Below are 25,684 nucleotides of genomic sequence, written 5' to 3'. Positions count from 1 at the left end.
CCTGCTGCAGGGGCAAGGAGACGATATAGTTTGGTTAAATGTACTTAGCCAGTTTAGAATTTGGCCTGAACACCAGGGCAAATGCCTCAAATCTTATAAAAATGCCATAGGGTATTTAATGATCTGAGTGACCAGGAACCCAGTTTTGCATCTCATCCACAAGACAGTACAGTATTATAGAAACACAATGCCTCCTCTCACCGTGCTGAGGCATTGTTTTAGCACAGACTAAAAAGAGGGCATCTTGCTGAAAAACCACTGCCAAATCAAATCAGTTGTACGAGGCAGACTAACCCAGCTCACATTTCTCTAACTGCAGTCCTGGTTTCAGACGCAAGTTCATCATCTCTCCTCTACTAGCTCGTGTGGGGAGGGAGGGTCCCTATCCTACTAAACTGGTCCAGCTGCTGCTTACAAACCCTCTGAGGGTTCCCACTTGCAACAACATGCCAGAAACAGAAACAGCAAGTTCAGCTGCCAGGTCTGGACGTGTGTTTGTCAAATGGTTACATTCGCTCTAGCAGAGAGGAGGGACTGTATGGCTCGAGACCAGAAATGGACTACAATCTTCCACAAGGTCATGTTTAGTCACCAAATTTGGTTAGTGTCCAGAAGTTATTTTCCAATGCTTTTCAGGGGTCTATATGAAATGAGCTGGTGGGTCTCGGGCAAGTTTCTAATGTGGCAGGTGCACACCACAAAACCATCAAAACTGGTACTGTGTCCCCCTTCTTTTGTCATCTCAGTGAAGCCAGCAAGCATTAAACAGGACACTGGGCAGAGTCACCATGAGGGGGACCATACTTTGCAAAAGCCTGCGATTTACACGTTATGTGGCTAAACAGACAACTTGAGTCTCCAGTTTCAACAGCACCACACTGACCAATATATTTAATTTAAAAAAAGAAAAATCATCGTTAGCATCTGGCCAGTAGCTGGATCACAGAGGCCCAAGGAGAACTCCACTGACTGGTACATCCACTCTAGTGGATCGAAGGACTGACAGTGATTAATCTGACTAGTTCAGCCTGTTCCAGCATCTGGCTAACAGCTGGCAGACACGCCAAGCAGCAGCAACCCTTCCACAAGCTGTGCTGGAAGAGTGTATACTGTACTCTCACATGAAGCTGAGCAGAGACTGGAAGGAATGTTAGCTGGGCATACGGTGTGCAGGGTGGGCCTCATTTACTGACAGGTGAGACAGAACCAACAGAAATCCCCTCATTTCCTCACCTACAAGCATTTCTGAAGCCTTCCATAGTGCTGAGCAGGAACTGCCCCTGTCGCAAAATCGCTTTGTTCTGATTGCTGTTCCCTGGGTGATTCTGAGAGATTGAGGAGAGAAGATCACCTCGTTAAAGGAGAGAAGCAGGGACACGTCCTCAAGAGCTTATGTTTGTATCTGAAACAGAATAACTCTCTCCTCCAAAACCATCTAGCCAACCCGGGGTGGGATTGGGATGGGGACACAAAACCTGCAGTGAAACTCATTTCATCCTCAGATTGATTCCTTTTTGTTTAATGTTATTGCCCATCTACACTTTCCTCATCGAGATGGAAAAGATCTATTAGATAATACCTTGCCCACTGGACAACGAAATATATTGCCAACTGTCTGTCTGCTCAGGTAACAGATCAGGTGCTGGGCAGACTATTCAGCTTTAATTTTCTCTTAACTCAGTTTCATCTCATTACTTCTCGGACAACCTTAAACAATTCCTTTTCCTCCTCGGTGTTTACATCATTCAAGTTGCTTGTAGATATTATATCCCTCCTTAGACCCCAATCTTGCAGCTGACTGATGGATACAGCCCAGCTCCCACAGAATCCCACTGACTTCAAAGGGATTTCACGGGAGCATAGGAGTCTCTCTGCATCTACTCAGTTGCAAGATCAGGGTGTTAGTTGTTTGGTGAGCAAGGACATAGGTGGTTCTTTTAATCTTTCTTCATTAATCAACCCCTCCTGCCCCTTAATCACCTGAGTTGTTCTCTGAATTCCCTCCGATTGGACAACATTTAAGAACAGTTACAGACTGGTACCTGAGCAGTCCAAAAACTCCTGTCCTTGAGCCCCTTTCCCATTTGATGCTGAAACACCTTTCACCTTATAGTAAGTAGGATCATTTTCTGCTTTCCCCAAGTCAAAAGAAGTCAATACCTGGTTTCTTTTCCATAGCCCAATTCCCCCTCTATTACAGATTCACTAGTGCTAGTGGAGCTCATAGCTCATGAAAAGCAAAGAGACTGACATCTAAGATCTAACCAAGCAGCATGAAACAACTTCATAATCCCCCACCTGATAAGACAAAAAATGCCCCATGACTCAGCCCATGCACAATTCTAGAGAAAATTCAGCACCTCTGCACAACCTACATTTTAGCCAAGTGCTCCCTCCCATCACAGACACACCATGACATAAACCCATGTGCATATAGATCCAAAACAGGGGTCCTTAATCTTTGTGCTCGTGTTCGGGCCACCTGGAATCACTCCTCCTCCCCAGATACACCTCTGGATCTTTTGCCCAACTACCCTTCATGAGAACAGGAGCAGATTTGTAATCCAAATAATTGCTGACAGCTCTCTTGGCGGGAGGGGGGTCACAACCCACAAAATGTGACCCTCTGATTTAAAGGCACAGTGAGGGACATCACTGATAAACAAACATGAAAGAGGAAGCATGCTGTGAAGGGGCCTGAACGTGGGGAGCTTGAACTCACCACCCATGGAGCTACCCACCACCCATGAGAAAAGGAGGATATGTGAGTATATATGGCATCCATATGCTCTGCTATATACAAGGGCCATCATCTCCCACCCCTGCTGAGGAGCAACAGTGGTCCTACTTGACATACTGCAGGCCTCCTGTTAATGAGTGGCAGTGAGAGGTCAGTGCACCGCTTCAGCATAATTTCAATCAGTTTCTGCAACTCTGCATACTGCACTGGGGGGCAGCTCAAGTGGTCCTTCCTGCAAAGATGGGGAGAAAGAAAGACAGCCTCATGGGATTTGGAAAAAGCCGCTGACCTTTCCCGATTGGAGACAGAACTCCCTAGAAGGCCACATGTTGTGGCAAGGTCAGCATGAAGAAAGACTTGATTGACGGCAGCACACCATCAACTAACTCCAGGATTACTTGATTATACAGGATCAAAGCCTTCCACCTCTAACTGGGCTGAAAGCAATTGTGATGGATTCAGACAGACAGGAGTAGATTGGAAGAGGCCAATATGGATACGACAGATGTGTCACGTCCAAAATACATCTCTCCTGAAAGAAGTCTATTGGACCCCTTCCTGCTTACCTCAGAATAGCTGCCACGGCTTTCACAGCTTCTGCTGCTACCTCTAGCACTGGGCACTTCACTGCCTCCACTAGAACACCAATGGCATCTTTACACATGGCTACATTTGTGAATAACTTGATTTCCACTGGCTGCCTGAGAAGAGGAAACAGACAGCAAATGAGCAAAGCTTTGTCACCATCCCTGCTTGAAAAGAGAGCATTAAAAAAATAAGACCATCTCAGTGCTCTCTCCTTATTCCCCAGAAGACGCTGTGTCTTATAGCTTCAGGCCATGCTACCAGAAGTCACACAACAAAGTCCCTGCATTGTGCTGAGATAGTGACTCTCCATGGATTTCATGTAGTCTAACATTTTTCTTTCCAGGCAAAACATTCACGCTATCTATGAGTCTGTTACAGCTGGATCCCAGCACCACTCATGACAGGCTAATCTCAAAAGGTCTGGAGAAAAACCCAAGCATGTAGATGGTTAACTGGATGGATCAGCAAACACTGATCTGAAAACTTCATGACAAACAGCCTCTCTAACAAGATAAAAAATTTACTCACCTAGGATTCACACCATGCTCAATACTTACTAGAATACCTACCTGAACACAGACATTTCTAAATAAGGAAACTAATGCCCTGCAGTCAGAGAGGCTGGAAATGCCATGAAAACAGCTTCTCTTGCAGTATTATGGCATTTCCAGTGCTGGATGCTGCCATGAACTTGAAAAGTAATATTTTAAATAAGTATAACCAAACTTTTTAAGCCTCAGAAAAGATTTTGGTTCTTGAAAAATGAACACTTTGGTTACCTGATCATCATATTACAGAACACACTAGAGTCTTCAGTGCCAGAGCGTTCAGCCCTCGTGGGCCTTTACCAACGGGGAAAAGCCAGGAGTAAGCGTGACTGGGTGCAGCAGCACTATTTGGTCATTCAGTGAAGAAAGGATTAACTCCAGCTCAGCACCCTCCCTATCCTATACACAGGTGCTTCAGGCAAAAGCTGAGAGAACAGCTGGAACAGCTGCTTGGGAGACAGGGTGAGGAGAATGCTGTTGGGAAGGTAGTCTCCATGCATCAAACTCCATGTCTTTATGTGCTTTCTTATGTTGTTAATTAATTTTACTTTCTTGTTTTAAATACTAACCTTTGAGAAAAGGCTTCCCTGACTGGCTGAGGGCACAAACATCACTGCAGTATGGCATTTTATGATATAATCTTGCCTTAGAGGAAAGGTCTAAATGGCAGCATCCGTGTTTGGGTCCCAAACTCTCCCCACTGCTGCTCCTGTGCTGACAGAGGCAAGGAGCACTGCAGGTGGACTGTGCTGAGCTACCCCGGACCACCAGATCTTTTAAAAAATGTTAATGGATTCCTAAGGGAACCACTGTGTTCAGCTACCCCTTAGGCCACTGGGTGTGGTGGGAGGAGAGAAGTGTGTCACTGCAATGCTGCAACCCTAAGAGAGAAAGTAGAAGGTGAAAAAATTGGATGATCATTGATGGGATCTCTTTCTGCACCACAAAACAGATGATCTGAAAGAGAAACTTTAGTTCAAACCATAGCAAACAAGAACACATTAAAAATGCCATTAGGTTGGCAAGACGACATTATCCTCTCTTCCATTTGTAATTATAATGCAGAAATGCGGTATTCTGAGCAAGAGCTTTTCTCTTCCAAGGTCCTGGTTTCTTTCATTCTGACAAATCCTGCACTGCCATCACCATCCTGTGCCAATAGCATTACCTTTTTTTTTTTGGCTACAGAAATGACTGTGATGTCATGCCACAGAAATTCAGCATGAGGAAAAACGAAAAGAAAAAAAGATGAGATACTGGGGTGATGGAGAGGCAATTAACAAGGGGGGGATTAAAAACAGTCACCACATATATTCTCTTATTTAGCAGAAGAGAAGACAGTGATGGGAAACAAGATCATATTTCTGCCTGGTGTTTCTTTTCTACATAGAACTTAACCCAGGTGAAAGGTGCTGGCTGAAAGCCCTGGAAGCTGTGCTCTCTGTTTAGCCGTACAGCAGCACAGGCAGTGCAGACCAGTTCACATACACTGACTTCATCCTCTGGCTCCCCATCCTCTCCCCCACCAACGTGCCTCTGTCCTACCCTGGAGGTGCCCTTTCCAAGGCTGAGAGGACAGTTCACTCAGTCCATCGGTTCTCTGCTGACATTGCCCAGGGAGCTATTGAGGGGCAGCTGTTTTGGTAGGTGTTGTGTGAGATGGGGATGAGCCAGTTTTATCTTAATCTTGCTCTCAGACCCTTCTTTGGTGAACAGGTGCTCTCCCTTTGCAATGTCCTCCAACTCAGTGGTGTCCGGTGAGCAGGAGGGCGGTCCCTTACCGTTTCAGTATTTCAGTGAACAGCAAAAGTCCCTGCTTGTGCAGCTCCACATTATTCAGCTGCAGGATCCCTTTCAGACTCCTCACCATAGACTCGATGCCTGAAGAGGGGCATGCATTCATGAGATGTCATCAGGGAGATTTTAACACACACCCCAAAAATCCAAGAGTTACGATGTGGGTGGGAGATGAATTTTCAAAGAGGGCTGGAGGATTTTTCTGTGCTATTGACATTGGCAGGGCATAGGCAGTTGCAGCAAAATGTACTCCAGACACATAACTCCCTGCCAACATGCCTCAGCTTCCACTTATAGAGGTCACATCAGCATTTAAGCTGGGAGGTGTGATTCCCAGCTCACGCAGACGTACCTGCACTAGCTCTGCTTGAGCTAGCACCTAAAAATAGCAGTGTGGCTGTGGTGGCCTGGGCGGCTGCTTGGGGTAGCCACCCAGAGTACAATCCCACCCACCCCTCTGGGTACATACTTAGGTGGCTACCCCAAGCCACCACCTCTACCAGCACAGACACGCTGCTGTTGGCTCAAGCAGAGCTAGTTTGGGTATGTCTACACATGCCAGGAATCACATCTCCCAGCTCAAATGTAGATGCACCCTAATGGTAAGAAGGGAATTCAGCTTCCGTCTTCCTATTCAGCTCTCGGCCTCTTTGTGCAGACTGCCAGCAAGGCGCCAGTTAATGTCAAATGTGATGGTGGCTTCTGTAATGTGGACACATGCCCATCAGACACTGGACTGAGGCATCATAAACCCATGTCATGGAAGTCACCAGACAAGCATCATATGGGAATCATTTTCAATCACTACCAATCTGGGGCCTGACTGGGACCAGTGACCTTGCAGTAAAATGTTCTGAAATCCCAACCCCAACCTCAGTTTCCACATATTATTCAAATAATTTTGACAGGCTAGGAAGGACAGGGACCTACCATAGACTGTGTGACACTTGGAAAAGAAAAGCCATTCCTCAGTTAGGAGCAGCAGGCAGCAATAAACCGACCAGAGGAGAATTTCACTGGTGCAGGAGAGACGCTCAAACAAGAATTCTGCAAACAAATCAATAAAACCATCCTAGTAAAACAGTACCTCCGCAACGCATGGCACAACTGCCCTTCACATACGGGAAAGGGGACAGGAAGAATGACAGGGACTAACTGGGAGCAATGGCTTCCTGTTCCCACCTACTGCCATACTAATTTAATAGTCGCACTCAGTAACAGTCCCTAGAAAAGAGGAGACAACCACCTACTGCCTATAGATGGTGTCAAGCAGCACTGAGGAGTCACTGAGGAAAATGGGATTCCAGCTCTGCTCAGCCAAAGCAAGGATTACTATGATACAGGACTCTGGAAGGAGGCAGGGAAAACATAGAGGAAAATGATGGATACGTCATCCTCAAAATAAAGTGACTAAAGAGCAGCAGAGTCCTGAAGGCAGCAAGCAGCTGAATATAATAAATAAATAGCAAGCAGCTGAAATGTGGCTATAGACTTTGATATGATTTAAGGGATATAAAGCCAGCTCTGTCACAGCAGCTTTGACCCCTCCTCCCAAACACTTACACAGCCAAAGAAGGGGATGCACAAAACCAAAGTGATTAATTAATCTGAAGAGAGGAGATGAAAGTTTAACTTCTCCCTGGGTTGGCCGCCTTGCCCAAATTCTGAGCTGAATTACACCCTGTGCAACCCCACTGAAGTCAAGGGGATAATCTGGGATCAATTCAGAACAGAAGTTGGCTTGTTTAGGTTTTGCAGCTATCCTGCATAGGCTGTCATGAGAATGCATAATTTAAGTAGGGCTGGGCCTGGTCAATCCTTGGATGGGAGACTTCAAAGGAAAACTCAAATGCTGCAGGAAGTAATTAGTAATTTGATAAAGTATGGTCTACGCTCTGAATCACTACAGGACCAATGCTCCTAGCAGTGTTGTGCATTTGGAAGTGCTGTCTTTACGCCAATTACAGTTAATAAGCATTCTCATGGTATACTTTGCAAGAGGAGTCTTACACTTGATGACCTGCCCAAATTCCAACTCAGGAAATTACATTCTGCCTACCTAAAATACCCCCTACAATTTCAACTAGGAGCTTATTTTTCACTTCTCTTTCTAAACTACTGTTGGTGATTTTTGCTGGTGCTGAATGGCTGTTGTGACTACCCCAAAGGCATTAGGGAATCAGCCTCAATTCACATATGTGTAAAATATGTATACTGTTAAGGTACCACCAGAGGGAAAGATACTGTAGAACTACACGGTGTTATTGTATTTCTTCACCTGGGATGTCTGCATGAATAAAGGCAGGAGCGTATTTGACAGGAGAATGCACGAGCACAGCAGACATACACTGAGCACTTGCCACCTGTATCATCTCATCTCTTGACAGCAGCAGCTGTGGGGAAACAAAAATGAGAAGGAAAAAAAAATCAAAACTATAGATTTGATTAGGAAAGAATTTCTAGAGCGATCTTGAAAAAGACCAATTCAAAACAGGTAAGAAGAAATCTCTTAAGCAACATATAATTCCCAAATGGAACTTGCTGTAGCAAGTTAATATAAGTCAAATAACCTAGCAAGATTAAGAAAAACATTAAAGAAGTCTATGACTAAAAGCAGCTCTGCAATCACAATAGCTAGGCCAATGCTTACAAGAGCTATGTCCATCCTCATGCTTCAGAGTATAAGCTAAACATAGCTGGGAGCAGTAAGAAATTCCACCCACTCAGGATGCACTACTGAACAACTGGTACATTATGGGGGGTCTCTTCCTTTCTATGCAACATCAATATGGGGGACAGAATATGAGGCTAGTTGAACTAGTGCAGCAAATAATTGTTCCTACTGATAACTCATCTCAGAGTAAGGGATAATTTGATTGGCCACTTGTATAGGTCATGTTGTAAGATGTGATACATCCCTTCAGCAATTACCTTTTTGAGCACTAGCGGCAATGGGTTCTCTCCCTCCAACAACTCAGTATTCTCAGAATCTGCCCCTCTTCTTGAATTGCTCATAATAACAGATGCAAAATGATCAGATTTCAGCAGCTCCTTCAGCAAACCTGCAAAGGGAGAGAAAGAACAAGCAGCAAACTGGGAATGGAGAGGATTGTGAACATGCATCACAACATCCTGTCCTGAAACATAGCACTGACTCCTTACTCACTTCTGTATTCATAACAAAACTCCTCCACTTACATTCAGGGCCTTCTCTGGCCATGTCCCCACGTGCCACCACCATACATCAATGCCTTCTACATCCCAGCCCAATCTTGCCATTTCTTATTTTCTCTCCATTCCCCATTACCTCTTCTATCAGATGGATCCATTAGTTGCCATTGCACCAGCTCTCTGGAACAACCTGATCCACTCCTCCTATCTCTCTGATTCCTCAACTCCAACCCCTTTTTAAAGTGCAGCTCAAAACCCAACACTTCTCTACTGCTTACAGCCAGTGACCCAACCACCAGTTTCTCCCCCAGGTACTTACTATTGCCAACTTTTCCCACCTCTTGCTACCCATTCTCCCCTCTTGCTCTCACACTGCCTGTAATATTCCCATTTCTGTAACTGTTGCAAGTTTAAAGATATTAACAGAAGTAGCACATTATAAATATACGATGAACATCGTTACATGAACGGATTCAAATCATAACCAAGAGACTCTGTAGGAAAAACTCCAATGTAAGTTCAGAAGTGATGTAGTAGGACCGTTCAAGTGAACTTGGAAAAGTCTTCAGTTACAAATGGCTGACTGGTGGATGTGAAAAGCAAGCAGACTGCTGTTCACCTTCTACGCTAAAGAGAGAGACTGCTGGGTTGTGTGCATTTGAACTGAGTCAGGGAAGCCAAAACTGTCCTCTGTACTGCATGACAGCACTGCTCTGTGCAAAGCAATGGTTCTGGCTGTATCACCAAGAACCTTAGAGAAAGCCAACCTCCATTTTAGTTTTTCAGCCTGAACTACAAGACACTTCATATCTCAAGGTTACATTTCTCAGAATCAATCCAGCTACTTTACAAAACCAATCTGACTGTGTGTAGAGGCTGGACTCAGTCACTTTAGCCATAGGAGATTACTTGATTTCCAAGAAGATGACACAGTCAAATTGGAACCAGTCAAGCCATGGTACAAGCTGGTGGACTTCAGAGACAATTACAGCAGGTACTACTGGGGTTCCAGCAACAAGGTGGGGCAGGGTGTGTTGCTTCCCTGATTATACCAGGAGGGTTTGGCAATGGAGCTCAGATGAGCAATTATTGTGCGGTAACAGAAGTGATCAGCAGTTGTGGACAAGTATGCTCACCACCTATTGAACAGTCCAACCACCTGACAGTGTGCAAGTTCAGAGTTCTGAGGAACAATCCTGAGTCCAGCACACATTAGCACCCCCTAAACTATGAGAGACAATCCCCCACCTTTTGTTCCTCTGAGGTGTCTTACCTATACAGTTAAGCTGCAATTCCTTTGTCTGTGCATTCCCTAGGGTATCCAGGAAGAGGTCACACAGCCTCTCTGTGAAGTGCACCGACAGTCTTTCTGAACTGATGGGGGAAGAGTACAGCTTGCCGTAAAGATAGCAGACAGCAGCCTTTACACCCTCGTTGGGGTACATCAAGCCTGCCAGCAGGTGTTCCATTAAGTTACCTAGAGTGGTGAATGACAAAGACCACTGTTGAGCCAAAACACTAGTAACAGACATTTCTAAGTCATCCAGCACATTCCCTGCAGAACCCTCCACAAACACTTTGCAGACCTGTGCAAGCAGATTAGGAAAAGAGATCGAGGTTAGGTTGAGATTAGCTAACACATGTTAATGGACCTTACCCTCTTTCCCAAATCCAGTCTTGTATTTAGAGATGTGGGGACACCTGCTGTGATTCTCTGAGGAATGATGCTATAACAATTGTCCAGAGGGACTCGCTGTTAAACCACACAAGGATACACTCCCCACCCCTCTACTCAGGGGCTGAGCATTCTCTCACCAACAATCCAACCTTGGGGAAGGGAGCCCAGGTAAAGTGAAACCACATGCATGTCTCCCAAGAGGCAAACAAAGCTGCAAACTCCAATTCACCAAGGCTGGTCTTCAACAGGCCGAACTGGCCAGGAGAGAGAACAATCTTGCGGCTAAGCACAGGATAGGGACTCAAGAGATCTGGGCCCAATGCCTAGTTCTGGCAGATTCCCTCTGTGACCTTGGGAAAGTGACTTAGTGTCTGTCTCACTCTCTCTGTTAGGGCCTGCAGATGCTACCACGATATAATGAAGCATAACTCACCGTGTTCAATCACCAATATATCAGCGAAGACTGGGATGGCATCTGCTAGTTTGCCCAGGAGATTAAACGTAGGCAGGCTGCCTCTCATGGTGGCTGCCTTAGATAACTGGGGAGGAAAGAAAACAAACCACCAATAGGGATGTGGCCCAAAATGGGAAAAACATACAAAATGGTGAACTCCCCTCATGGTGTAATGAAACCCTCGGAATGGGACCTTCTAAGTCAGCAGAATCCCCTCAACTGTTGAGAATAAATCAACAGAAGATTTTTGTTTGTCCACACAATTCTCCCTAAACACATTCACCAAATCTCCCAGATGCAGCTGTAATCTCCTCCTGCCACACTCCCAAAGCTGCTGTGTAGGTGGATGGAGGAGTTGGCTAACCCTCGCCCCATCTCTATTTCCCAAACTTCTGTGTTCTATGGAAGTCTGTCATTTTGTGATGAACCTGGAAATGATGGCCCAAACGAAGAGAGCAAGTCTGCCAAGCAGCTTCAGGTCAGGAAAGCACCACATATTACTGCTGCATTAATGGAGGGAAAAGAGAAACCACAGAGGAAGTCACATCACCATGGTGGAGGGGATATGATGGGAAAAATTCCAGGGCAAATGACAACAATGCCAAACTGTTGAAGGAGGTGGCTGCATTTAGGACATACCACAAAAGCCCAATCACAACAATGTGTAACTTTCTACTTTCCACATCTTCAAACTTGGGGAATCAAAGGGGGCAAAAAAACAATCTTTACTGACCTCTTTCTGGCTTTCATCCAACACACAGTGTACGTACTGCTCCAACTTCAGCTCCACCACAAGTTGCACCAGAACTGAGCACAAGCAACAGGATCAGTAACATGAAGGGTGGTTAACTATTTGAATAAGCTACCAGGGGACATGGTGGGTCCTCTATCTTTTCATGGTTTCAAATCAAGACTCTTGGCCTTTCTAGAAGAGATGCTTTAGCCAAACACGTATCTGGAAGATATGCTTTAGCCATACAGAGGTAACTGGGTAAAATGTTAAGGCCTTTGTAATGCAGCTCAGACTAGATGATCTAATGGTCCCTTCTGGCCTTAAAATCTATGAAAATCTTCAGGTATGAGGCACCAATAAATTAAACGGCTTTACAGTTAGGGAGTGTGAACATTTCAGAGGATTAGTAATGTGACAGACACTTTATCAGTGTCACCATGTCAAAACCAGCCCAAGTTTCTAGTGACTGAAAATTGTTACCCTCTCTGAAGAAAGCTGGTTACATCTCAGTTCACCTCTTAAGACTTTTGTGAGAAAGACACCTAACATCACCAGTGTCAGCAGAGATGCCAAAGACTAAATGAGCTCTGTGTGCACCTCCCCCCAAAAGAACTCTTAGGAGACTATTCCCCTCCCACAGTGCATGCAAAACACCCCAGCACAGAGGGAATAGCTGCTCTCTTCAATTTGTGAAGTTGTTGAGACTCTCACTATGAGCATCGGGCCAGATATAGAAGTTTCCTCTTCCCAAACTGCCAGTGAGACCCAGCACTTCCCTCTCACCTTCAATGGGCAGATCCACTGCACTGCTGTCTTCTGCTGTATGCAACATCCCTGAAAGATCAAACCACATATAAACCACAATCATGTTAAATATCTCCCACTTGAGATCATCAATGTTGGGGCTTGTAATCTCTGATTTTGAAAGGAATCTGGGGACCTTTCAGGACTTTCACATTTCCTCCATTTATTATCCCTGCTACATGTGAGACCAAACTGACTTTCTGGTCAAGAATGGGTGGACACTGCTCTTTGGGAGCAGGATACAAGGTATTCCCTGTATCCAATTCACACGAGGCTGAAGTATACAGTCTAACTTGTAATCTTTTAATTTGCTTGTTGTGTTTTTATTTTTATGGGGTATAGTAAGAGAATTTTTTTTTTGGCTAAAATAATTGACTCCATCCACTAGGTACATACACACATCCCCATCACCTGTGCATCTGAGTCTGTGACAGGTATTATTAAATCCACCTCACAAAAGTCTGTTTCTAGAATACGCATAGCACACTATCCAGAATCTCAGAAGTTGCAGATTGACTGTCAGATCAGTCTCTTATGTTCTATCCACATCTGTCATGAACAGTTTTATTCCCTTACAGAAGTGAATATTCCCAAATGGATTATCTAGCCTAAAATTAAATACCACCAGTATTAGATCACCACATTCCCATGGAGACTATTCCAGAGGTAAAAACTGAATCTATTGTTATAAAACTGTTCATCATAAATTTTTATTTTCACAACCAGAACGCAAGATTTGGATATCATAACACCGGGTGTCCCACCTAGTGCTGCACCAGATCAGACTACTAATCCAGTACCCCACCCCCTTCCACGTCAGATTCGAGCACTGGTTCACAATCCCTTCTTCTGCTATACCAGGCCTGTTCCACCGATGTCTCTAGTCCAGTATTCTGCTTCTGCTTCCTTTTCAAAAGGAAAAAACCCTCTCCATAACACCTGCCTAACTGAACAATGCTAATACACTGGAATACAAGGAAAATTTCTACAAATTCAGAGACATGGGTTGAAAAGGTATCATTGCAGGTTAGTGTTTTGCATATTGTGCTATTAAGCCACGCAATGCATTTTTCTACCCATCCCTTCTTTGGTTTTGTAACACTTCATCCCAAAGCTGAAATCCCTCCTATTCTACAACTCTGGTCATGCAGTGGCAGCACAGCAGTGCATTCTGGGAAGAGACATACCCCAGAAAGCTCTCTGTTCTGTAGCAAGACTTTAAAAAGGAGCCAAACAAGAAGAGGAGCATAAGCCATGCTGGTTCTGCCACCAGCTGGATGAGAACTCATATGCTTTGGATGAACGAGCAGGCACAGTCTTTCTCCCAGAGCCTAGCATTCATGACACGGAGCTTTGAAAGTCAAGATGGGGCACATAAAAACAGAGAACACTGAAGCCGAGGGATTCTCACCTATCCCAGAAAGTAAAGATCAGCACTGCCTTTCCCTGTTAGCTGTCTAGTTAACACAAAGGGCTTGCTCTTACCAAAGAGAGTTCCTATTAAATGAACACAGACCCTTTCGTCCTGTGCCAGCAACTGGATGACGGGCACCGCATGCCAGACCAGGACATCACGGAAGCAAGCCAGGACGTGCTTCCTGCGCACCAGCTGCAGGTTAAAGGGAATGACAAAATATCACTCGTGATCGGTCCTTCACGACACTTGAAGAGTGGCTGAAGACACTAGGCCAAGTGGGCGACTGCCCAGCGGCCTGCGGGGTGTCCACGCGAGGAGCACCCCATGTGGGAGGCCAGAGCCCAGAAACGCAGCAGGTCGGTGCACTAGCCGTGTCCCCCCGGGACCAGACCAGAGACCAGACCCAGAGCTCACATCGCAGAGCCCATCTCCTGTGCAAGTGAGCTGGGAGCAACGTCGGGTGGGGGCCGGGCACGCCCGGGGAGCCGCGGAGGGCGGGGGTGGAACTCGAGCCCCTCCGCGCTTCGCGCCCAGCGGGCCTGTCCCGGTCTCTGAGTGCCGGGGCGGGGCGGGGAGGGGAGAGGAGGGGACCCGGCGTTGGCGGGGCCCGGCCGGGCTCGGTCCGTACCGAGGCGCCGCCGTCCCCCAGCGTCTCGATGACGCAGGCGAGGCAGAGCGGCGAGGGCAGCAGCGGCAGCAGCCAGCGCGAGTCGTGGCGCGCGTGGAGCCGCTCGCAAACCAGCAGCCCAGCGGCCGCAGCCATCGTCGCGCGACGCCACGGCCTCCTTCCTTGCCGCGAGGCACTGGCAGCCGAGGCGTCGCGACGTGTGTGTTGAGGAAAAAGCACATTGGCGGGGAAAGTCCTGCGCATGCGTAATTGGGCTAGTGACGGCTCACTTTTGGACGCATGCGTAGAAGCCCTGTGTGGTGCGTACCGAGCACGTGCATCCCGGAGCTGAGAGCGAGCTCTGGGGGGGGGAGTTGAGTCCGCCCTGGCGCCCTCTGCCTTTAAAGAGCTACACACATCATCCGCCTTCTCCTCCTCAGCATCTTCCTTCCCACTCCACGGCCTGAACCTGCCCCCCCGGGGAGCCAGTGCCGGCAGAGGACTGGGGCAGGGAGGCGGGGCATCGCCCCATGCAGATACAGCAGCAACTCACGAGGTGCCTGCACGGCGTCATGGGCAGCGCCGCTAGCTGGGAAGGGACGTTATGCAGTGGGGGAGAAGCGAATCCAAGGGATCTGCTGGGGAACCTTTCAACCTAGACAGGGAGAAGAAAGCAGCATTGGAGCTGTTCCTGCACAGGGTGGGAGCGGGTAACGTTAGAGCAGGACCCCAGGGAAGGAACGTGAGACTGAGAGTAGGGGAGGGAAAGGTGACATGGGTCTAGGGGTTAACAAGTGTGGAAATGAAAACCTAGGCAGGGAACCAGGTGGAAGGGCTAGAGATAGTGAGGAAGAGATTGGGGAGGAGGGACAGAGAAGGTGAGGGAGCAGGGAAATAGGTGGGGAAAGACACAGGGGATTTCAAATAGTAAAGGTGAGAGGGACATGTGCAGAAAGGTGAGAGAAAACTGAGGGATGACACAATAAGTAAGGCAGAAGGAGAAAACCCAGAACCTTACATTTCATTGGTTGCAACCTATGTTTTGGGGTAACTTAAAAACTGCCAGCCTTTTCCTTCTTGGAGTGGGAAGGAGTGAGCAGTCCCTTACCTAGGACACCATTGCACTTAAAAGCAGCACTATAGTTAATGGTTATTTGGAGACCTATGTGAAATCATTTTTGGTTCAGTCCCTTCCTCCTACTGGTTTCTGCAACACAAAAATCACAGCTACAGCTGGTACTAATGTTTTACTGTTTACTAATACCAGTGCTTTGGTGGAAGCCTCAAAGAAGTCAGAGACCCAATTAGCTATGGGGACTAAATCCCTTTTTTACCCCTAGAAATGGGCCTTCCAAGTTAGAGTTGAAACTCATCAGCTGTATGTGTTTGGGAAGCCTGAATTACTACTGCATGTGCAGTTGCTGCATTGTAGAATACATAAGAGATGTTAATCTCCAGAACTATAATTACTGCAGCTTTCCCCAGTATAGATTCACTTAGAATATAAAAAAATTAGCAATATCATCCAGTAGGATGCACCCTTACCTTACCCTTACAGTAGTGTTAGGGCATTGGTAATGCTTTTTAGGTTCACAGAGTTGCCTTTCATCCATTTTCTGATCTGCACAAAATTGCAGAACAGATTCAGTGTTCACAGACCTATGTTTCTCATCACTCAGGATGTCTTGGGAATTCATTATCCTGTGCTAAGTGTGTATGTGTTTTGTTTGGAGTAGGGAAGGGAACAAGGGTGAATGACATTAGCAGGCACAAGATTTGCTAATGTCTCTCCAAGTCCAGAAATTATCTTGGTGGTTTAATTGTATGTCCCTGTGTATCCTGAAAATATAACATTATCTCTGTTTCTCAATTGTTTTAATGTGGAAATCCAGGACAATACAGATAGAAGTAGGTAATTAGGGATCAAGATAGGCAATCAGCTGATACAAAATTTAGGGCCTGGTTTTCTGCTCTTAGTGACTTCAAGTAGACTTAGTGACTTTCGGCTCTTAGTGACTTCAAGTAGAATTGTGAATGACCAGCTCTTCTGAAAAACAAGTCCTTAAACTGTAAAAACAACCAAAATTAAAATTATAAAGACATGTACTATTCAGTAACCCCTTGTTCATTCCCCATCCCTTGGCCAGTAGGGAATTGTATCCTGCAGTATATTCTCCAGTATTTTGTCAACAAACCTTCCACCTCTTTCTTTGGGAGAGGAGTCAGTCGTCTGAAAGATTGCACTGTTGTAAAATTGTGTTGATGCCCAGCTAAAATCTCACCCTGTTGCTCCAAACTGTACCCTGAATAATTTCTGTGCCTTGTATAAATAATGTGAGTAGCTTTGCCTTTCTATTCAGGATGCATTTGAAATCAGAATTCAGCTCTGACTCCAACCTCCAGCAGAACTATTGTTACCCCCACAATCCCTTTCAGCTGCAAGCAAAGCCATCGGTCTCTTTGTCTTTGGTTCCTGGGCTGTTGATTTCGTTATGGGACTTGATCACGCGCAGGGGTGCACGCACCGTGCAATGCACAACACGACCCCACATATTTCCAGGAGCTGGGAGCAGGCGGGTTCGTAAAAAGAGTAGCGCTGCCCCTTTAAGGTGAGAGAGTCTCTCCTCGCTTCCCGCCGGGCCACCCATGACCTCATTTCCGGGCGCGACGCACTGACGGGGAGGGGACGGAAGGAACGGAGCATTTAGCCGTTTTCCTCCGTGACGCTTTCGGGCTGAGAGGATCGTTCGCTCGCTCCACAACGGCAGGGCTCGGGTGGGTCGCCTAGAGCGCAGCAGACATGGTGAGTGGCGCCTCGTGGCCCACGCGGGCGGATCGAATGGCAGAGCACGTGGGGGGATGGAACGCTGGGGACACTCCGCGGGCAGCGTGCCGCGCTCCCCGGGGTGGGCCAAGGCTTCGCGGCAGGGGAGCGCCGGGTTGGCTGCCGGGAGCCGTGCGGGCTGGACCGAGGCCCGTGGAGCACAGGCGCCGCCACGTGGGAAGGGGAAGAGGCCGCTGGGGCTCCCGTGTACCTAAGCGCGCCCTCCCCCGCCGCTTCCCTCCGCGATTCCTGCTGCTGCTGCCGCCGCCGCGCACCGGGCAGCTGGCCGATCACAGTAGCTGCGGTCACCTCCTGTGGCTTTAATGTTCGCAGCTGCTCGTCCTCGTCCTCCTAGCGCCGATCCTTTTGCCTCGTTCACTCACAGCGCTCAGACCGTGATCTCTGCCTGCTTGGGTGCGTGTGCCCCTTCCTCTGGCTCCCAGTGCCAGCCTTGCGGGAGGCTGAGTGCGTGGTGGGAGTGTGACAACAATCAATCAGCGTGCTGTGCTGCCTCTCCCCACTGGTCCGGGCGGTGTGGCGGAGTACAGAGCTGGGTGGGTACTCTGGGAGCACGTGGAGGTGATGCGAACAGCGCAGGATGTTGCTGCTTATTTCACAGCACGAGCCTCGGTATTTTGGATGTTAATTGACTGTAATTCAAAGGGTTTTTAAGAGGGTAATGTACAGCAAACGTTTTCGTAGCGATTACAATATATAATTTTTATAGAGCTTTTTGTTTGTAGATTTCAAGCTGCTTTACAGAATGAAACTGAGGCATAGAGGTGATGAAGCAATCTAGTGGCTGGTGACCCAAGTTCTAGCTTGTGCTCTATCCACTACTAAATCATAGAATATTTGGGTTGGAAGGGACTTCAGGAGGTCATCTAGTCCAACCCCCTGCTCAAAGCAGGACCAACCCCAACTAGATCACACTGTCTCCTTTAGAAGGTATCCTCTTCCATCTTAAGAACATGTTTAACTAGAGAAGCAGAGCTGTCTCTGTGTAGACAAACCTGTGTCATCTCCTTCCAGTTCCACAGTCACTTGTTTGAAGATTTACTGTGTATCTGGCTACCTATATGGTAGAGCTGAACAGAAGCAGGTTGCTGTTACAGAAGGGCCTCAAAAATCCTGTCACTTGTCTGTGCAGATCCAGAACAGTTTAATTGTTAACATCAGATTTTAGAAAAGCCTTAATTAAAACTGAAAAGAGTTCTAGCTCTTTCATTATTGATGCTGTTCATTTATGTTTTCACTGACCATGGACACAAACTAACCTGATCAGTTTTACTTCCTACTTGTTATGCACTAGCACACAATTGTTCCAGCACTTTGAGGGAGGAGAAGAGTTAAGTAGAAATTTTCCTTTTGAATTGTTCTCAGAACATTCCTTTTTTTAAAAACATGCCTTTTTTTATTCTGCAAAAATAAACCTGGTGTCCAATTCTTTGACAGGATTATTCCTTAAGTTCAGATCTAAAAATGTCCATGTGTCAATGACAGCAGTTTGCTCTCCCTATGCTGGCAGATAAACATTTTATATTAACATAGCATCTGAAATTGCAAAGGGCTCATTATTGAATTACATCTGGGCTGGAATTGGCACATTACGTGTGGCATGACAGCATTTAGAGGGGAACTTTGGTTTAGGACTGAGAACAAAACTCTGTGTAACTTTGAGATGCCATGAGATCTCCAGTGTTTTTGCGGAGCCAACAGGACCTCAGTGTTTCATGTCTCATCTGAAAGACTGACACAGAATCTATCCTCAGAAGAGTGGAGGACTGAGTTGACCATGGCAGGATGTGAACCTGTGGTTCTAGGGAGTTTGGATGTGTTACATTCAGTGTTTGCCTGTGAATGTTCAAAGTGAAGTTTTCCTCTGCCTCTGTTGTAATTGATTCCCTTTTTCTAGACTGAGGCAGAAGTGAACCCCAAAGCTTATCCACTGGCTGATGCACAGCTCACCAAAACCCTGCTTGACCTCGTACAGCAGTCCTGCAACTACAAACAGCTACGCAAGGGTGCCAATGAAGGTGAGGACTGTTTGTTATAAAACAGGCTGTATTTGCTGGAAGTAAAAAAAAAAAAAAAAAAGGTTTAATGGATTCTGAGGCCAGAAGGGATCACTGTGCTCCTCTAAGTCTGACCTCCTGTGTAACCCAGATGAGCGAACTTCTTCTCAGATAATTCGTAGAGTATTTAGTTTTTCACACTAGAAGTTAAGGATGATGGTTGTATTTTCTGTTTCCAATGGTGAGATTAGGATGTAGGTAACTCACCTTTCCAAATGCAGATTGTTTATTTTATACAGCTTGTGGCTTGTGAACATGTCTGCTTTTTACTTATGGAATATTGTATCAGGAACAAAACTAACCTCTTCAGCAAAACTGTGTGCAGCTTCCACCTGCCTCTCTAACTGCACAAAATAGTGGTTTTGGTATAACAGTACCTGTGTGATTGTGTGTGTGTTTGGGGGGGGAGTGGAGGGTCCATGAAAGATGGCTGGCTGGTGGTGACTAACTTGTCAGGATTACGTCCTTAGTGCCCCCAAAATGCCTCCCATCTCAGTCTAGGGGCACATGATGACCATCTTGTAGTCTTGGGCTGCAACTTTGTCTGGTAGCTCGCCTTCAACCTTACTGCCGTGGGTAACACCTACCAGGAGAGCAAGGCTCCCGATGGCATTGCTCTTAGGGTCTTTAGCACAAGAAAGCTTTTCAACTACGTCAAGGTGGTAGCCCAAGGAGAAAAGCCCTCTGCTCACCCCACATGGGGAAGGGGCTAGAAAAGGTGCCCCAAACATAGGCTATTCCACCATACCTGACTGGATAACAGCATCCAGAGGGATCACTCCCAATGCGGTCGAAAAACAAATTTTTTTTTGCAGCCTGGAATGTCCATACCCTACTAGACGATTCAAAAAGTAAAAGACCTAAATGCAGAACGGCAATTAAAAAGTTCTCCACTAGCCTGCTCCTGGTCGATCATCAGACCCAGCAAGAAAGATCTACGTTGACAGGGAGGAACTGGAAAGTGTAGAACACTTTGCCTACCTTGGCAGCCGTCTCTCAGAGGGCAAATGTAGACGTCAAGATTCAGCACAGAATCCGCTGTGCCAGCCTTGCCTTTGGCAGATTGTCCCACCAAGTGTTCAATAATCACAACATCAGAACAGACACTAGACTTTTACTTCATAAAGCAGTGGTAATTCCAGCTCTCATCTACGTTTGTGAGGCTTGGGTGACCTACAGAAAACATCTGAAAAACTTGGAACACCCTCAACATAAAGTGGAAGGATCGCCCACTAACATCAGTGTCCTCACAGAGGCCAACATCTTCAGTGTTGAGGCCCTGATTATTCAGCACCAGCTGAGACGGAGTGGGTACTGTGTGTGCTTGCCTGATGCAGCCTACCAAAACAATTGCTGTACGCCCAACTCACCAAAGGAGAGAAGAAATGGGAAGGCCAAAAGAAACGCTTCAAAGACACCCTCAAGACAAATATCAAGAGATGCGGTATCGACATCACACACTGGGAGTCAGTAGCCCAAGATGGGGTAACTGGTGAAGACTTGTCAAAGAAGGAATGACTATTTTCAAGGAAAATTGCCTCACCCTGGTTGCAGAAAAACATCAGAAAAGAAAGGACAGACACCTGTCATGCAGGAATCATGGCCCAACCTTGCCTGCAACATCTACCAATGAGTCTGCAGCTCAAGGATCAGACTCCTCAGTCATCAAAGAACCCATATAAAATAAAACCCGTGAAAGAGATCATCTTCAACTTGAGGGATTGCCGATGACGACAAGCTATAGTGCTCATTGCTATACTGCATAAGAACTGATAGTGCTTAGGGGAAGGATCCAAACAAAATGGACTCCTGTGTCCTAATTATAAAAAATAGAATGAAAACAGTTGTTGGATCAGTCTTGTCCATACAATTGCATACATCACCTTTCTTCACTTCCTCCCCATCAAATACTACAGGTTTGATTCCTAGAATATATTCACCACAACTTTGTCCAATCCTATATGCACTCCTTTTTTTTAATGATACCAGAGCCACCACTTTCCTCAGGAGATTTTCACAAGCTCAGGGACTGTCTGTTCTGGTTGTACAGCAGTCAGCTCGGTGGGGTCCTGGTCTTTGAGTAGGGCTCCTAGTACCATTACCATAGCACCTACCAATAATAGATTCACTGTTATTGATTATGTAAATTTCTGTGTTTCCTAACATTCTCTTGTTTGTATGCTTCATAGCAAGGCCTCCACCTAATCCTCTTCCTTCTCTCTACAGCCACTAAAACACTGAACAGAGGAATAGCCGAATTCATTGTGATGGCTGCAGATGCTGAGCCCCTAGAGATCATCCTGCACCTCCCCCTCTTGTGTGAGGACAAGAATGTGCCCTATGTCTTTGTGCGCTCCAAGCAGGCCCTGGGCCGGGCATGTGGTGTCTCCCGGCCTGTCATCGCCTGCTCAATTACCATCAAGGAAGGGTCACAATTGAAGCCTCAGATTCAATCTGTCCAGCAAGCCATAGAGAGACTGTTGGTCTAAATCTGCCTAAAACCCAGTAGCTGAAATCCATAATAATAATAAAAAAAAAAAAAAGGCATTGAGGAGGGAATTCATGTTAGTTTTAGTTGACAAGACAATAGTTTGATACCAAGCCCTTGTTTCAAGATGCCAGGCATTTGATTTACAGTGGCTATTAGATGTTTAAACTCTCTACCATGGGTCAGTTTAGATTTGCTCTCCTCTCTTTCCTGCCGGTCCTCCAGAAGACATGCTTGCTGTACTAGTTCTCAAAACCCCATTGTTCAACAGAGTGAGCATAGCTGTTCCTGTGTGATATGCAAAATAACTAGGTTGTGATTTAACCTATATTCTTCTCTTCCCCCTCCCCAATAATGAATTAGCTTCCTTTATTTTGCAGCAACTTCTATGATAAGTTTGACCTGTACCAGACATGAATCATTTAATGTGTGTCCTAAATGGTTTGGTCCCATGAGGAAAATGAAGGTGGCTCTTCAGTGTAAGGGTGTGTTTTCGGAAACAGCTGCTTTAAGGGAGATCCAAATAATAGGAGGGTGGAAGGGTAAGTTAAAGACGGCGGTTATTAAGTAGTGTAGGACACAGGCCCAGATCAAGTCAGCAGACATGCTGAAACTTGACATGAGACCACTGTTCGAGAGTTAGAGGAGAAATCTCACAACAGCACTATGGGTGATAGCTCTAACAGTGTTTTGTTTTTGTTTTTTAATTGATTTTTTTTTTAAAAAATAAATTCATATATTCCCAGGTTTGTCAACTAATCTATATGGCTTCTCGTAACCGGTCTTGGATAGGAATGTGTTGCTACCTGCCTCTCACTAAGTAAAATGAATTAGAGCATGCCAGAGCTAATGCTATGCATTTGAATGCAGCATATAAGAGCTGACCCCTATCAGTTGTTTACTAGTAATGTGTCTGCCTGAAGCATTGCTATGATCTACAAAGAGCTGGCCCTCAAGGGAGTTTAAAACAAAAAAACACCCACACAAGGAAGAAAATGAGCTTGCTACCTTCCTGGTAGGAAGACCTACAGTGCCAGTATTCAGATACTCTTCACAAAGGCGTGCTGTTAGTGAGTAAAGTGCTGGCTTCAGAACCTAAAATGAAAACAGGAAAATTCTGTTATCACGTTAAAGGTGAAATGAGGCTTGTGCGTTGTGTAATAGAGACGTTCTTGAAATTCTCCATGCCCTTTCCTCAGTGCAATGCTGTTTCTCAGGCCGAAGAGCTAGTGTGGCCAATTTGCCTACCATCCACAACAGTTTTTTGGTTTTTTTTAAATTGTTAACCTTGCTTCTATTAGTAATTGAAGCTGCTTTGTGCAAGAGTTAAGATAGGTGCCATCCCTACAACACACTATTAACTGCCATCCTGGAGCTGGTATTACCACTGGCTGTGGGTTGGGGGATGGAGGAGGGTGCCATAATTGGATATGAACACATTTTCCATTGGCTGGGTTGGGTTCTGCAGACTTGAATTCTAACACCAATCTACATGCACTTTGGTTCTGTTAACTGTAGCTGTACTGAATGGTGAAAGAATCAGTTAGAGCAGGTAGGAAGAGCTCTTGCTGTGATAGATGGAGATATGCACATGTATGTGGAGAGATCACATATACCATGTTTCAACATTGAGTTCAGGAGGTTATGTCAGAGGTGCACCAGCGTGTCTTCTATATAGGTTTTTATACCACACTCATCACTCGTATCTCTCTCTGTACCTTCTAATAGTGTATTAAGTAACATGACTACACTGCTGTTGGGTTTTGTTCTATCTCCTTCCCCATAAGGAGAAACATAGGCAGTGCAGTGGCTTGGATAAGGTGTTTGTTTATTTAACAAACAACAAATACCTGTTGCTTTGTGTTTATAGTAGAGAAAGCAAGGTCAAAGAAATGCCTTACACTTGGAACAGAAAGTTTTGTGGTGGTCCTTGGTTCCTAGAGGTGTTGGTTCCACAGTCTGACTGCCCCTGGAGCAAGTTCGGTCTACTCCACAGACGAGCTTTACTCTTACTGTGGAAAGTTACAGCTTTACTCCTCAGGCACAGTGGCAGTTGCATTCTTTGTCCTGGAACTTTAGACTGTCTCCTAGGTCAATGCCATTGAGTGCTTTAAAGATAAAGACTAAGACTGATTCAATAGTCTATGGATAGCTAGTGTAGAGAGCAGAGGACAGATGTGGTGTGCTCACAGTTGCCTGTGTTGCCAACTTCCCTGCAGTGTTTTGTGTTAGTTGGAGTTTCTGAACTGCTGCAGGTTTCATGTCCAGGTACATCTCATTGCTGTTGTCCAGCTGAAAGGTGACAAAGGCATGAATACCTCAGGCCATGCCTTGGATGGAAGAAAGCATTAGTCATGGCCATTGCAATGTGAGTACGCAGGGTCAGCAAGGAATCCAAGAGTAGTCCTGGATTGTGGCCTGAATTGACTATTTGTGGACTTGAACCTTCACTCAAAGGAGGCTATACTCTGGCTACAAACACCATCAAAATTCTTTCCTCTCACCAGCATTCCCTTGGTTTTGCTCAGGTTCAGCTTCCACCAGCTGATCTTGTCACAGGTCTGGCTGCATATATGAATGTAGTAGGCAGAGCTTATGAAAGAAGTAATTGAAGGCAACATCTCCAAAGGAATCTTCAAAGCCAGGGTGATGGAGTGGCTTGTAGGCTGGGTTGGAGTGTGCACCAGATGTAGATAGTGAACAGGAGCTATGTCTGATTTTCAAACCTACGCTCTGCCTTAGCAAAGCAAAGGTGTTAGGAGGCTTGGGTGCTCTGGTCCCAAAGTGCTATGCAGCAGCTGTAAGGGTGGAGTGCTAGTTTGTGTATTGGCAGGGTGGGGTGCTACTGGGAGGGGGTGGAGTTAAGGTGCACACCAACCCCACCCTGTAACATTAATTTTTGTATTTCTTGGTTTTCAGAAGTTGCAGAGTAGCTGAACTCCATGTTCTGGAAGGGCAGTAGGCAGTACCCAGCCACCTTAACTCTGCATTTATGTGTTTGGGGATTTCAGTTTGTTTTAATTTTTCAGTACCACTCACCCCAGTAATCCTTCATTGCCTCTAGCTGCGTGGCACTGGTTACTCTAGCCAGAGCCTTGTGGCTGCATGTTAGTCCTTTCAATGCCCCTTCTTTACCTCCTGTGTCTACAATGTAGCCCGGTTCTCCCTCCCCATGTGACAGCAGTGGCACAGACCCCAAGACTGCGGAGCTGGGCAAAGGATGCAGGGAATAATGGGGAGGGACAGGAAGGGGGAGTGAACTGAAGTCGTTTCCCCCTCCCCCCCACACACACAGCTGATGTCCTCCTTTCTACTTCACTCTTCCCTGCATGTTCCATCTCCAGCATTCCCTCCATGACAGCCATTGTTTTGACCCTCCATGCCCCACATAAGGTCAGAGAAGTGAGGGTCAGGCTGAGAGGAATGCATGGAGATATAGAATTCCTACCCCAGATCTGGGTTTAGTGTAGATAGAAAGGGCTCTACCCTTGGCGTCATCAGAGGTTCAGAGGTAGGAGATGGCCCTTCTCAGCAAGCTGTCCTTAGCTGAATCAGAACATCTCATGGAGATGAAGACCCTGAAGTAATCACGTGTGAACTGCATCAAAAGTTGATGTTCAACCTCACCCCCACTGCTAGGGCCATGTCTTGAACATGCTCAGCAGCAGCCTGGTCTCTACAGGGTTGGGGCATGGTTTGAAAAATGGGGGGCAGGAGGGCTAGAGCTGAAGCACAGTAAACCCACCCCTTTCATGTAATG

At 46.2% G+C, this 25,684-nt stretch overlaps 2 protein-coding genes across 2 annotated transcripts in view; one reads left to right on the top strand and one right to left on the bottom strand.

The window, feature by feature from the left end:
• MEI1 (meiotic double-stranded break formation protein 1) overlaps window positions 1–14,734 on the bottom strand; it is a 66,853-nt gene extending 52,119 nt beyond the window's left edge. Inside the window, exons 1-14 of the mRNA XM_067559039.1 lie at window positions 14,559–14,734; window positions 13,999–14,122; window positions 12,493–12,543; window positions 11,710–11,783; window positions 11,425–11,437; window positions 10,956–11,048; window positions 10,118–10,321; window positions 8,605–8,735; window positions 7,952–8,066; window positions 6,604–6,720; window positions 5,658–5,757; window positions 3,307–3,441; window positions 2,858–2,972; window positions 1,234–1,325 (exon numbers count right to left, since the gene is read on the bottom strand). Coding sequence (XP_067415140.1) covers window positions 1,234–1,325; window positions 2,858–2,972; window positions 3,307–3,441; window positions 5,658–5,757; window positions 6,604–6,720; window positions 7,952–8,066; window positions 8,605–8,735; window positions 10,118–10,321; window positions 10,956–11,048; window positions 11,425–11,437; window positions 11,710–11,783; window positions 12,493–12,543; window positions 13,999–14,122; window positions 14,559–14,693 — 1,499 coding nt within the window. The 5' untranslated portion in view covers window positions 14,694–14,734. The remainder of the gene's footprint in view (window positions 1–1,233; window positions 1,326–2,857; window positions 2,973–3,306; window positions 3,442–5,657; window positions 5,758–6,603; window positions 6,721–7,951; window positions 8,067–8,604; window positions 8,736–10,117; window positions 10,322–10,955; window positions 11,049–11,424; window positions 11,438–11,709; window positions 11,784–12,492; window positions 12,544–13,998; window positions 14,123–14,558) is intronic.
• Window positions 14,735–17,183: 2,449 nt separating this feature from the next.
• On the top strand, window positions 17,184–22,671 carry SNU13 (small nuclear ribonucleoprotein 13). Its single transcript, XM_067559593.1, has 3 exons — window positions 17,184–17,340; window positions 19,277–19,397; window positions 21,663–22,671. Exons 1-3 carry the CDS (start codon window positions 17,338–17,340, stop codon window positions 21,923–21,925), a joined length of 387 nt encoding a protein of 128 aa, XP_067415694.1. The 5' UTR covers window positions 17,184–17,337; the 3' UTR covers window positions 21,926–22,671.
• Window positions 22,672–25,684: the final 3,013 nt, after the last annotated feature.

This window comes from Emydura macquarii, unplaced genomic scaffold (genome assembly GCF_026122565.2).
Source record: "Emydura macquarii macquarii isolate MOO-44397 ecotype Brisbane River unplaced genomic scaffold, CSIRO-AGI_Emac_v2 contig_2205, whole genome shotgun sequence".
In the NCBI taxonomy this organism is placed as follows: Eukaryota; Metazoa; Chordata; order Testudines; family Chelidae; genus Emydura; species Emydura macquarii.
This window is presented reverse-complemented; position numbering and strand designations above follow the sequence as displayed.

Excerpts from the sequence above, each read along its gene's own strand:
- SNU13 (XM_067559593.1), top strand. Across the intron at positions 19,398-21,662 it reads ACGCAAGGGTGCCAATGAAG|CCACTAAAACACTGAACAGA; the intron begins GTGAGGACTGTT and ends TTCTCTCTACAG.